This window comes from Chamaea fasciata, unplaced genomic scaffold (assembly GCF_029207755.1).
Source record: "Chamaea fasciata isolate MVZ Bird 193981 ecotype frontalis unplaced genomic scaffold, bChaFas1.0.hap1 SCAF_2, whole genome shotgun sequence".
Lineage (NCBI taxonomy): Eukaryota > Metazoa > Chordata > Aves > Passeriformes > Sylviidae > Chamaea > Chamaea fasciata.
The window spans coordinates 48,100,115-48,114,737 of NW_027094087.1; the positions used below are offsets into that span (position 1 = coordinate 48,100,115).

A 14,623-nucleotide genomic window follows, 5' to 3' on the forward strand; every position below is an offset into this window, starting at 1 on the left:
TATGCAATATTTCTAGCCAGAAAGAATCCATCTGTTTATCTGATCCAGGCTGGATTTTGCAGAATGTAAACAAATGGCATTTTAGTCTGCCTTAGTCTTTTCAATACTGCTGTTCCTGATTTCCACTGCTTTTTAAATCAAGTACTCTATAGACGTTTTAGCAATATTATGTAATGAAGATGTCTGAATAAAATTCAGTGTTTGCAAATATATTCAGATTAGGTAAGGTGATGAGATAACACTAGCAGAAATTTGCTTTTTAAGTTAAAGTATGTGAACAGTATATTCCTTCTCTGTAGAAGCTTTTATTAACAGTGCTAAATCTCCATATTTAACTGTTTTTAAAAGATAGAACACAATGTCTCTGGAAAAATCCAACTTGGCTACGTGTGAAGTAAGGTTCTGATCATACTACTATCTATAATTTAGTAATGTCTGCGTAAAAGATTAGTATTTAAAAATTCTATAGTATAAAAGAATTGCAAGATCTCTTCAATACAAGGAGAGTACCTTATACCTGCAAAGAAATAAACAAAACACTGTATTAGATGTGTGACATGCAAGACTTGTATTCATTAAATGATATCCATAGAAACTGTATTTTTCCAGGTCATTTGTAACCTCAGTAACACTGTGGTGCTTGTTTGAATCTGTTTTTCTACCACAAGTGTGAAGCCACCAGGGAATAATAGTATTACCTAAACAGCATTGCTTATCTCCCTCCTACAAAAATATTTAGTGCATATTCATTCAAATAAGGGATCCCACAAGGACTAGGAGAGAATTTTATGATTCAGTTACCTTCTTGGACTAATATTATTCAAATACTGAGAGCATAAGTGTGTATTCTGACAGCACATATTTCATAACAAGCTAGGAACAGCTTATGACAGAAGAAAAACAAGTCAGTTTATGATGCAGAAATCAAATCAGTTCTGGCATTAATTTTGTAATAGCCTACTGTAACTTGAAGTGAAACCAGCAGTTTAATATAAGTTTAATAAAAGAATATTAAACCAACTACATTGTATAATTAAATATAAAGTGTTGGTTTTTTCTTTTTCCTTTATCTTGAAACATATTGAAAGTATTTCAATATAGGAAAGGTATTTCTGGTCTGAAATTAGAAGTCCTTAAGTTCTAGTTTAGGGAAATTGAAACAGTATATGAATAACTGATATTTCTGACATTCTTTTAGTGGATAAACACCCCTTCTACTGTATCTGAAGAACGTGTAAGAGGAAGTAGAGTGAATGAATGTAGGCTGCCTTAAACTTGTTGACAACTGGGGGGTTTTTAGCTTTCAGACTGGAAGGGTATGTTCATAAATCTGAGCGTATCCTATCTAGCTGAAAAACAAACTATTTGATAAGAAGGCAGTAGGGAATTCAAAAAACCTAGGGCGTTCTTCAGCTCTGCTATGTGATGGGTGGAGCAGAGGAAAACACTTCCCTTGCTTGAGAAACTGCTGGGAAGCCTGCACATGCATGCACAGGAGCATGTTTTTCAGAGAATAGGTGCTGTGTCTGCACACCCAAGACCAGAAGCCATAAATTATGCTGGGGCATTTACATAGCAGCAAGAGTTTCACTCAGTTTCATACAGTTTTAAAAGCAAAACAACTTTGGTTCCTACAGTGTATATTTTGCTGCAGTGTTAACAGTGCAGAGATGCTGTCCATGTATGCAAACTGGCACTTTAAAACATCAGTTTAAACAGCTTTTATCCTTCCCAGGCTTTTTAGTCCCACCAAAACCAGGTCTTTCCATTGATTTGTGTTTTGGCTTACAGAGAACATTAGCATTTTCTAGCAGGTTGCCATCCATGTCTGTTGCCCATACCATGAAATATACTCAGTTATTCTACTTGGAATGACATTTTCCCCTGATTTTGCTGTCTGAGGAATTTAACAAACTAGTGTTCTTGACATGCCAGGCAGGATTTCAGTTCAGTGTCACACAGCACTCGCTGAGGTGTTCACCTAGCATGCTGCTTGCATTTGCATGCCCATCATCCAGCTAAGGAGGCAGGTAATTTATGGACAGTGGGGTTCACTTTAACTGTTGCAGTCCGGATGATGCAGTCTGTTACAGTCCGTGGTGTGTTCTCAGAGAGCCTGCGCTCTTCTTCCTCGGGGATAAAACAGCCAAGTCACAGTCTGGCCTTCCAATCATCCCATCAAACTGAGAGATCTCAAAATGCTCCTTTTGTGCAGCTCCCAAGACAGACTTTTGCTCTGCATGTGTCCATAAGATACTGTGCACGTTGTCCTGTCTGGAAAATATTCCTGTATTGTGTTGGAGATGGAATCAGGACTGGGATTCTCTGGTTGGATAATAAGAATAATCTGAGGGGCTTTTTTACCCATCTCATGTGCATTCTTATATTTTCTTAAATATTCGAGTGGTTTTGATCAGTGTTGCATTAGTCAACAACTGCATTAATCATTTGCATTACTTCTTTTTGAAAGTACTGCTAAAATGGCTATGCTGCACAAGGTGAGTGGTGCTCACTTGGCCCACTGAGGTCAATAAGCTGACAAGAATAAAATAGGGCTTACCAAAACTAGGACAATTAAGAGTCTTTCCCTCAGATTTGTTGTGGAAATATTGCAAAATGCATTTTTGTAAATAAACGTGTAATTTATTCAAGGCATAATACGTGAATACAAATGTTAAGAATTTTAAGCCTGATCTTTCCTTAGATTTTTTTTTTTTTACTTTTTTGAATAAATAAGATTATTCTGGATTTAATTTCCAAATGACTTTTTCAAATTCATAGTTTTAAGAAAAAAATCTGTACAGAAATTTTGAAATCTAGCTACAAGAACCTAGAGTACCACCATTATAAACTGCAGAAAAGTCTGTAACAAATTCTGCCTTTTGCAGTTCCTATATGTGATCAGCAATTAAGTTTATTGGAGGAAAGGATTCTGTAGAAGAATCTAAATGGCACAGGTAGATGGCTCACTCGTGCTCTCACAAGTCAGCTCCTGTGTGGGCTTGTAGAAGCTGCATTTCTTTGTCTCACAGTTGCTGGAGATAGGTTTTAAGGTTTCTTTCTGTGTAATGAAATGATATTGCATATTTTGGATAGGGAATATTGTATTTGGCACTTCTCATAGAACAGAGTTGTCTGCAGGGCCTGATTTTAAGGATTGCAATGCTTGTTTATCTACCTTTGAATAGCAAGGGGGTTTTCTGCTGACTTGTGTCTAATGCAGACTCAGAATAAGGACTTTCCTAGTATCAGGACTTCTGGTCTCTTTCTCGTGGCCATACTTCCTTGCCTTCTTCCACAGTAGCCTACATGCACATCAAAATCCTTGTGTCATCATCGTCTTTCTCTGTGCCCCTGTGTGCCCACTGTCAAAACTACTGCTTGTCTACAAGTGGTGCTAACATCAGAGACAGCCCAGGCCTGGGACCGCACAGACACCCACATCAGCTCACATCCCACAGCACTCCCGGTAGGATCTTTGGCTCCTCCACAGCTTGCTGGTCACATACCGAGCTGGACACAGGGCTAGCATCCAAACAAGTTCTGTGATCAGAAGAGCATCAGGTGTCAGAGACTTCCCGGTGGCCAAGGTGGAGCCTGAAGGGTTGCTAGCTGCCATGTGGTCATCTGTGTTCTTCTCTTGAAGATATGTTTCTACCATGTTAGAAAAAGAAATTAATAAAGAACACTTAGGCCTTCATTAAATGAACGTAATACACAAGGCAATAAAATTCAGCCTTTTTACAGAGAATATTCATGAAGTCCTGTGTAGATGAGCAAGAGAAAAGGGAAGGCCATGAACGCTTTCTTAGCTGAAAGTCTCTGTTACGTCCAAGTCTCTACGGCACTGGTTTGATCTTCTAGTTAGATTTGATTGTGCGTAAGGGTGATAACAGCTGTTTCGTAGGTTTCCCTTATCTGCAGTCAAACACAGACCTGTTTAAGGCTGAATACACTGAGCACACCATGCTATCAGACTTAGAGATCTGTAGCAAGATACCGATCAAGGAAAGAGGCTCCTTTGTGTTTCCCAGCGCCCACTTAGACAAGCACATTCACTGAACAAGGAGAACCTATCATTCCTTCCCCTCTTGCTCCTGGCATCCGTACTCTTGCCGGCCCAAATGACCTGATTCCAGAAGCTGATGTGCTGCAAACTCACCTCACAGGCAGAGGATGAGTTCTCGCCTGAAGCGGCTGGGAAAGGGCCGGTGGCTGCGGTGAGCAGACCGAGAACCTGGGACCCGTGTGTCCTGCCGGCTCCTGAGGTCTCACCCCCATACAGCTGCAGAGAGCTGCCCCTTCCACTGCCGCTGCCCTCGGGGAGCCCTGGGCACAAAGGTTTAGCATCTGCTCCTGTCTCGGCATCTGAGCCTGCCTGGGACGAGGGATGCCATTAATTCAGGGTGTTGTGCTGTGTGAAGGGGATTGATTGCTCCGTCCATTGAGCCTGAAGGGAGGGTGCTTAGTGTATTCTCCAGCTCTAGGTAGTCTGTGATTGTCAGCAGTGAAGTGTCTTCCTTGATAACGGTGACGGTTGTCTCCCAGGAACTTTCTTTGTCTTTGGTCTGATCCGAAGGGAAAGATAGTAAACCGCAGTGTTTGGGCTGTTTATGTTCTGGCGGTACCCATTTTAGAACTTGCATTTTGACATAGTTCTCAGAAGCGAGGGAAAGTGGAAGTTTTATTACTTTGGAAACATGAGAACTTCTTAAAATAGGATTTTTTGTTTCTTTTGATATTTGCTACTCTGTTGAGGACATTCCAGAAGCGTTTCTACCATACCGGTAGGGAAAAATAGGATGAGAAAATCATTAGTGCTTTATTGCAAGATACACTTGTTTTGTAGAATGAGTTTTCTTGGCATTAAAAAGTTTGAATCACTGCAGTAAAAATCTACAAATGCTTTGACTGCAGTATAGTACATAAATTTTTGTGGTAAAACTTCAAAACACCAAAATATACGATAGTCTGGAAAACTAGGCTTTGTTAATTACTGGTAGATATTCCATAAAGGCTCTAATTATTTTACCTGTGGTAAAAACAAAACTATTCTGTTATACTGTATGTATTCACTTTGAGTGATTAATTTGTGATATCCTTGATGTTATCAAAATACCAGCAGTTCAATTTTTTCTGGTATTGCTAGTTCAGTTCCTACTATGTTTCTCTTACTCCATTTGCCCTGCATCCTTTGCTTTCCACCCCTGTTCACTGCCACCTAACTGAACCATGGATTATAATTCCCCCTCCACTGGTACCCCTAGTTTCCAGCTCTCAACAGGATGATGAGCCAGTCAGCAGATGTTTTGTCCTGCTTTGTCTATTTGTCTACTATTGAACATCTTTCTGTTTGCATTCTTAAAAATATATTCAAAAGGATCAGGGAAAGAACTAACAATTCTTATGTTTTCTCTATTCATGTGACATACCATTGAATAAGCTGTGGTGTCTTTTATTTTTAGATGTCTATATAAATATAAAAACTATAATTATGAAAAAAAGAGTATATATATATAAGTAAAGTGATAAACAGGATATCTTAGGAGTATAAAATGTACAATAGTGTTTAAAATTTAATACTGGAGAATATAAACTATTTTACTAATATATTATAGTAAATTACTACTTAACAATCCTTTTGTATTTTCTCCACTTTTGATACACTCATTGCATTAATAGTTTAATTCTTTTCTGTGTATTGACTTGGGGGCAGGAGGAAGCATGCTCCACACCTACAGATTACAGTTGCATGTGCTTGTCTAAGTTTATTTTCTGTATTCATTCCTGAGTTTCTAAACAATCAGAAACTACAGACACTTGCTATGAGTTGGTATCCCTAGAGACTGAATTCCTGTGGGTGTTGAAATCATGAATGGTACACATGGCATTGCAGTAGCTGTGGCTGGGAGGGACAGTCTCATCCCAGCCTCTTACTCCTGTCCCCATGCTCCTACCCCTTCTCTGCCGCCCTAATTACCCATAGAGTTAATATCCTGAAAGCTAAACTTTCTAAAATGGTGTAGATGCTGGTGTCAGCATGAGAAACGGGATGAGGGTACACTGCTAGGAGTGCGAGGCAGTTTTGGCTGATTCCTGCTATTAGGCTGGGGGAACTGTATGGTAAATCACATGTACTTTAATAGTGACTCCTGTACCTATGCCTGCCTCTAAATATTGGTAATTTTGGATCCCTCTCTTTTCAGAGCATCAGCAGTGAAGTTGATGCTATTGTTTCCATGATAAATTTGGAATGCAGAATAATTTCACAGAGACAAGTAACTGAGTTATTTGTGAGTTGGTAATTTTTCAGTCATTGCAGTTGCCTAAACTGGAATAGAATTAATTGTTCCTGGAAAGAAAATCCCTTCTCCTCAAATATTCTTTCTTCTGAATCATCCAGTCCTTTCTCTATTGCACTAGCTAAAAGGAATACTAAACATAATGTTCAGACTTCGCAGTAGCTCTATCAGTGAGATATTTTAAGTTCTTGCATGGTTTATATTTTAAGAATGCAAACAGTAAGATGTTCAATAGTAGACAAATAGACAAAGCAGGACTAAACATCTGCTGACTGGCTCATCATCCTGCTGAGAGCTGGAAACTAGGGGTACCAGTGGAGGGGGAATTATGATCCATGGTTCAGTTAGGTGGCAGTGAACAGGGGTGGAAAGCAAAGGATGCAGGGCAAAGGGAATAAGAGAAACATAGTAGGAACTGTAGAACAGGATGAAGAGACAGCCTTTTATATATTTTATGCATACCTTAAATGATTGTATACAAATACATGCATTCTGGAAAACATTCAGGAAGAAGTCAAGTGTTATATGCAGTCACAAGTTACAAGGTCACAGCAGTAGCAAGCTGGGTGCTAGCAGCTCACACTGTTGGAATGCTGGGATGGATGGATGGATGGATGGATGGATGGATGGATGGATGGATGGATACAAGCTCTTGAGGGAGGACCTGCAAGGAAATAAGGAGTGGACGTTGCTGTCTTTGTGAGGGAACTTCTTACGGATCTGGTACTCTTCTATGGGATGGATGGGTGACAGTGTACTGGAGACTTTGTGGGTCAGGATTAGAACAGATTACTTGAAGTGTTTCAGGGTAGTGGTGGGAATATGTTACAGGGCATTAATCAGGGCAAGGAAGTGTAGAAAGTCTTCTTTGAACAACTTGAGGAAGTTCGTGAATGTTGGTTCACATGAGAGACTTGAACTTCCTGATGTCTGCTGCGAGTGCAAAATAGTAGGATGCAAGCAGTCAAGATTTCTTAAGGGTGTTGGAAGTAACTTCTTGAATTACAATGGATCAAATGGGTGAAGTGCAACTGGGTCTGTTACCCATTAATGTGGAAGACCTGGCTGGAGCTCAGAAAATCCTATGAAGAGTGGGGAAAGGGTAGCTGTGTACAGACCCTGGACTTAAAGAGAGTATATTTCAGTTTTGAGATTTCAGAAACTATTAGTGGGGATTTCATGAGGGACAGCTCTAAAAGGCAAAGGAGCTTAGGAAAGCTGACATGTTTGAGGTCAGCATCTTCCAATAACAAGAGTGGACTCCCCATTCCTAAGGAAACAAGCAGGAGTATGAGAAGACTGGCTTGGCTTACCAGGGACCTCTTGGCTGAGCTCCACTGTGAAAAAGGCAATATATCCCAGGCAGAAGTGTGATTTGGCTGCAATGAAGGAATTTATAGCCATTGCCTGGGCATGCAGGGACAGTGCTTGGGAATTCCAAACGCAACTGGAGGTGGGCTTTGCAAGGAATATCAAAGTCAAGAAGGAGAGTTATTCTTGCTTCTTTAGGGGTAAAAGGTTGAACAAGGGCAATGTGGACCCATTGCTGAATGAGGCAGGGAATTTAGTCATAGTGGAATGAAGTATTGAATGATACTTCTGCCTCTTTTTTCAGCAGGATGGTCTCTCTGGCCTCTGTCTGCCAGGTTCTGGAGTTCCCCTTGATATGGCACATCTCAAAGGGGGAAATGTAGAACTTGAACAAGTTCAGAGTTCAGAAGCCCAGACTCTCTTTTTCGCAGGAACTACTGAGAAGCCTGGCAATTCCTTCAATATTTATGATCTCTATATTGCCAATTATACTCACATTCAAAACCGAGGGGTGGCAGAGTCTTTCTTTTCACAGCAGACAGCAGAGCTTGCTAAAACAAGTCACTGAATGAAACACATCTGAGAAAGACTGACTTCCCAGTTTGCTCTCAGCCAAATAGCAGTAGTTTCACTGGGTTACTGAATGCCACTTGCTTCCTCATCTGTGAGAAAGAGATATCACAGATATAGAGACACCCCCCAAAATATTGATGTTTGTGCATACTATAAGATCACTCACACAACTGGTATTAGAGGTGCCTGAGAGATTCATCTTTGTCATGTCTCAGAAGAAAGATTTTGGGGCTCTTTTCAGGGCACTGGTTTGAAGAGAAATCTGAGTGTTGTTTTGTAAATACTGTGGGATCACTATAGTGACAGTATCATGTTTCTCTAGGGGAATACATTGCTGATAAAGAGCTTAATTAGGTGAATGGGGCCTTAGGAGAGAAGTTTCACACATTAAAAAAAAAGGGGGGTAGGCCGTTTTGGGAGACATGCTATACAATGTTTATCCTGGATACTTTCTATTTTTTTCAGAAATTTGCAGTCGACACATGTAGTGCTAATGCATACAAGTTGAGAGACTGCTGTGGTTTTTCACTCGTCAGTGAGGGGGTGAGAAATCACAGTTTGTGTATGTCCAAAATGTGAAGACATTAGATGGATTAGTATCAGACAAGGACTGATCAACAGAATGCATCAGATCTTGATCTTATTTATAATCATGAAGTTGCAGATGGTTTAGTTTTATTTTGAAAAGCTTGACTTTGGAAGACTAATTTATATTCCCTTGAATTCTTAAGTAGTACATGGCTCAGCACAGAAGTCTGACAAAGATACTGGTTCCAAGGAGTTCTCCTATAGTTGGGTGATCATTATGCTAACATTTTTTCCTAATCTCAAGCTATCTCCTCTCTCTCTAACTTTGAAGAGTCTCAACTTGTGTGTGGAGTAAATTAAACTTCAAAGGATGTCCATATATAAATGGGTTTGTTTTGATACTGTTTTCCTTGAACAAGTTTTGTTGAACACAATATACAGAATTATCTTTCATATTGCATTTCTGATTATAATTTATGAATTATAATTAATAAATTTTGGTTTTTTAGTCAGAAGGTTGCCTGGATAGAGTTCGTGTTGAAGTTCCTTGAGAACTTTGCAGAGTGGGTTTCTGCATATACTCACAGCAATGCATTGTTGTGTGTTTTCAAAATAAGGTTTATTCTTTGCTCATTACTGAGATACCACACGCTGAAAGTAGTCATTCCCTTGTAACTGGAATTGTTTTAGATAACTTTCCTGTGAAAACAAAACTTACTCAGTCTGCCTGTCTGAGTGTTTTTGGACATGTTAACCAAAATCAGGACAATTCAGAGAAGGGTAGAATTCTTGAAGATACTTTAATTTCTACAGATTTGCAAATTAAGGCTGTTAGACAGTGAAGAGGGAATCTCAGATGTTGAAAAATGGCTGCATGAACCTCCTGCCTTCTTAGACACAGGGAAATCCTTGCTGTGATAGCCTTCATAAATACCCCATCTGTGAAGCAAGCTTCAGTCACACCTTTGAGAGGATTCCACACAAAACTCACTGTATTGCCTGTTTTTAAATTACATTCACAAGATGCAAATTGACATTCATTAATTCAGGTGCAGGGAAACGTCTGCAAATAACTTGCTTGCAATGGTCTCCATTATACTAATATTCATACAGTGCTTCCCATCTGGAAGCTTTACAGACTTAAATTCTTCCAGCATTATTACCTGAATATGAAGGATTGCTTTATTGCTATTCCTGGGCAAATCAAAACAGAGAAATTAACTGAGAAACACATATCCTGTGTTAGATCTGGAAATGAAGCCCTGTCTTCTGTTTTTGAACTGGAAGAACCTTTTTTCGTTCACATTCTTGGTAGCCAAGTGACACATTGTAAATCGTGACTCAGCCAGTTAATATATATAATGAGATTTTTAATTGACAGTAAGTAGTAATTTTCATATGGAAGTGTCATTGGATTGTTCTAAAATTCCACAGCATGCATATTTGTTGCTACTGATGTCTTAAAGGAGGAGAAAATTACTTAGCTGTATTTCTGTTTCTATGAAGGCAGATATTTGAAACAAATAACCTCATGCCACCCTTTATCTGTGTGCCATCTGAACCAAAGCTAGGTAGTTATTTTGATTTTTGTTCTATTGTTCATAGGCAGGAAGGTGGGACAGAACCGTGTATTTATTCTTTACTGGGTTGAGTATGTTTGATCAAGAGCATTTCTGATTCTCTGGAAATCGGAAATTGAAATGTATCACTTTTCAAAATACAGAAGTCATCAGGGTTTGTAGTAAATTTAGCAAAGTCTCAGTGTGTCCTTTGTAAATCTTTAAAAATATGTTATGGAAAACGAAAATATTTTCAAAGGAAATGTGAAGTTAAAAATGTTGATTGTTTTTACTCATTTGTCTGTCATGTATCCAAGCAGTAGGAGATAGGACAGGTAGAAGTGTTATAAGGACTTGCAGACCTCTGTAGCAACTGAAATGACTGAAATATTTTGAATTATTGTTTTAATGAACTTTTAAAAGTTGTTAATATAGAGAGGTTGGAATGTTATTTAATTTTTTAAAAATGATTGTGTGTATATTGCAGTGCCTATTTTTTTAATGTAAATCCTCTCTTTTTCTGAGCTCTGCAGTTTGGGCTAAAGCACTTCTAATCTTTAAGTCCCTGAAAGTGAATTTTAGAATTTTCTGATGAAATGGTTCTACCCCCTCTAATAATGAGAAAAATACAGAAGAAACCCTATTTTTTGTTCATGTTAAAAATGTCCTTGTTTGGAATGGGCTGGGAACAGAGACCTTACAGCCAACTGCCTCTGTTCAGTCACTATACAAAGAAAGTGATGGCAGAGGGGGTGAATCTGCAGTACAAGCCCAGCAAAGACCCTGTGGAAATGAAAGAAGAGGCAGAGGAATCATTATGGAGAAGGAATCAGAAGTAGAGGAACTGATACTTCCCAGGCAGTGGGAGTAGAAATTAAGAGTGCCTGTTATGAGATGGAGCCACGGGGACACTAGAGAGGAGTGGGTGAAGGGGTAAGGATGGGATGGAGGAAGGAATGGGATGGGGTTAGAAGGGCTGGAAGGGTGAGATAAGCAATGTTTAGATGGAGAATCAGTGCACGAGAGTCCGGAACTGGAATAGGGGGCCTGAAGTGGGGAAGACACAGCCATGAGGAGACACCAGCTGGTAGAGATGGAGTAAGAAGAGAGCAGCTGGGAAGATGGGGGAGGTGAGAGACAGAGAAATCCCCTCCCAAGAGCAGAGTGCAGTGCAGGAGACCTGATTTCCGTCCTACGTCCTTGCTTTATAGCACATCCTTCCAGCACAGGGTATGCCTTCCTTTGCCTCAGCGCTTGGGTGGACATGAAGTGTTAGATGTTATCAGGTGAGGAGAACAGCAAGTGCCTTATGCATGCTGTTAAGGTAACTGGGTCAACAGTTGGTTCATTTGGCATCAGATTAATCATACATCCTCTATATTACCTCACTTCTGAAAACCTGGGTCCAACGAGGTAATGCAGCACAGTGGAAAGCACACAGATGAACAAAGTGTCCTCTCAGCTTATTATTCTATTTATTATTACTTGTAATGCAGTAGCAGATAACTTCCTAATGGACTTCTCCTCCAATACAGGAGGTAATGTCTAAGCTAATAATAAAAACTAGTCTGTAGTAGCATCTCCTGGGGGAGGGTGTCAGACAGATCCGGGCACTTTTGACAGTTCTCATCTGAATGAAGAAACAAACCATGTATTTGGGCATTAGGGAATATTTGAGTGTCACTCAGCATACATTCAAGCATAATAGTTTTATGAGCAATGTGTTAAAAACTGGCATGAGGTGCTGTAAATATTAAAAATATCCTTGTGGATGTTTTGTTATCACATTAGATTGAGCTAAGCACTTGTGTACTGCAGGGATGGACTCTCGGCTTTACTTTATCTCCTCATCAGGGATTTGAAAGAAGGTAAATAGCATGTTGTGACGTTTAAGTATACGTATACACATTGAAGTATATAAGTATTAGTAATGAAAAAGGAGAAAAAATAATCAAGTGAAATAAGGGATTATTTGGAGCAAAAATCTGGAAACTTATTTACCATGTGAATCTATAAATGTCTTTCAAGATAGAATTTGTTTTTAAAGCATGAAAAAATAAGACTGACTATGTCCTTAAACTGCAGTGTAAGGTCCAGCTCTTCACTGGAAGGGGAGAAACAGGATTTCTCACTGCAGCTGCAGTGACAGAAGGTCCATGTATTAGCATAGCTGCTCCTGGGCCGATTCCCAGCTCTGTTTTGCCCAAAGTGGGAATTCCAGGTGACTGACGGCTACAATGGAGCTCTGAGGATGGTGTTTACAAGTAAGGGTTTTTCATTTATTTGAGGACAAGCAGTAGTTCTTCAAGGAGTAAAATGGAAGCATCACACTGCTGGCAAGTTAGATATTTATTTAAATTTATCATGTGCTTTGATATTAATAGATACTTAAAAGGACTATCTGCCTAATATTAATACCGTTGTTTCTAGATCGCCATTAAGTCTGTTACTAATTTCTGCAGTAATTTCCTTGTTACATAAAGGAATCTCTCCCTGGAAAGTAATGAGATAGTTTTTGTCAAACGTGCTAGCTCTAATTTTAATCAAGCATTTTTCTCCATTAAGTATGAAGAGGTGTGTAACTTTTCAGAACCTCTTGCACAGCTAGCATGCTTACCAGATTTCAACCTAGTCGGTAAACTTTCCTAAAGCCTGACTGAGATGTCATGCATTTTAAAAATTCCATTTGTATTATGATAATATCCTTGGGGCATGACTTTTTGTTACAGTATTCTCAGTTTTATAATATTAAATCCAAAAAAGACATTTCAAGTTGATATTGTTTACATTTATTGGGTCAGATATGTTTACCTGCTTTATAAGGAGCAGAGTTTGAAACATTTGGCTAGAAGGTTCAAATCTCTACATTACTGTTATGTGTGTGTATAAATATAAATAACAAATTGTCTTTCTAATTAATACAGAAAATGATCTTCAGTCATTAAAGTTCCTAAACACAAGTGACCAGTGAACATTAAATGTCATTAAAGACAAGTGATCAGTGTGATCAATGGCAATCTTTTTCAATCTCTTTTTTCTGTTTTGAATCAGAAATCATATGCATTTTTGATTCAAATGATAACTATGATTTTCCATAAACTGTAGAAGAACTGGCACGGTGTCCTGAAAATCTAATAAGTATCTGCATTGATAATTTAAGTAAGATATACTGAATGGCATTTTCAGAAAGTTGAATATTGTCCTGTGGGTTTTCATGGAAAACTAGAGAGTATTTAACTGTTTACATCAGTGGAGTTGGAACTATACTGATTTCATTAAAAGAAAACAAAACAGAATCACCACAAACTTTATTTTAAAATTACTGTATTATTCATTCCAGATGAAGGTTTTTTAAAGGTTGGAGATAGGATTTCAAAACCTTGAAGTTTAATTAAGCATTTAACCCCAAACTATCACATTCTTAGTGAGTTTTTTTAGCTATTAAGCTGGTACAAAAATAGCAATTACAGCCAAACTGAAAAGGAGAGGAGCTGCTTCTCTGTTCTGCTTTAAACATTTGAAGTGCCCGACAATGTGAGGTCACTGTGTGGATATATCTAAGGCAGTGTTGGCTGTTGTGGATCCTGTTCTGAGATGCTGCTTTACCCAGTAAATTTACCAGCAAATTTTACCCAGATTTATCCAAGCGATTTATAATTTGGGTCATTTTTTTATGGTTTCTGTTCCACAGGCTGATTTTAAGCACTCAACTTCCCAACTGGTGAGCCCTGAGCGAAAGTGTCCTGGAAATGTCACATCCCCACAAAGGCAGTGATTGGCTGCCAACATGGGGAAAATTTCTTTGTATATACAGAAAGAATGTCAATGCTGATGTTTAAATTCTTAATATGTTAACAGCCTTATGTACCATTTCAGGTGTCTGAGGTTAATGCTTCGTATTGTTTTGTACATGCTTTCTTTGTGACAAAGGCGTTCATTATCATTGGGATGCCATGGAGTACTGATCACATGGATCTGGGAATAATAACCCATTATGCTAATATAGCTTGTCATTGTTTTTATGTGAAATGATGTCCCATAACAACATCTGATGTTTGTAACTAATGGAATTTATGGTAAGATCACAGGTCTTGGAACAGTGTTGGCAAAATTGCCTACACTCTTCATTTTGAATTCTCTGATTACCTACCTATTAGCAAAACCATTAGTGCATTTTTAGGTCAGTATTCTTCTGGTTTTAATGTCTTTCTGCAGTGAGAATTGGAGGTTTCTCACAGTACAATTCTGGCCTATTTGCTTAAAGCTAGGGATGTGTGTTTTTCTTCTGAGCTCTCCTGGCTCTTTAGGAGACACAACTGTGATACTCTGATCATACAATTTATATTTGTA

General features: G+C 38.8%; 1 protein-coding gene across 7 annotated transcripts in view; it reads left to right on the forward strand.

Moving 5' to 3' along the window:
* FRY (FRY microtubule binding protein) overlaps nucleotides 1–14,623 on the forward strand; it is a 177,553-nt gene that overhangs the window by 18,449 nt on the left and 144,481 nt on the right. Inside the window, exon 1 of one of the 7 annotated variants that reach the window (XM_066175976.1) lies at nucleotides 12,489–12,537. The exons of the other annotated variants lie outside the window; for them this stretch is intronic. Within the exon in view, the coding sequence (XP_066032073.1) occupies nucleotides 12,525–12,537 (13 nt within the window). The 5' untranslated portion in view covers nucleotides 12,489–12,524. Of the gene's footprint in view, nucleotides 1–12,488; nucleotides 12,538–14,623 lie in introns of those variants that run through there. 7 annotated transcript variants of the gene reach the window in all.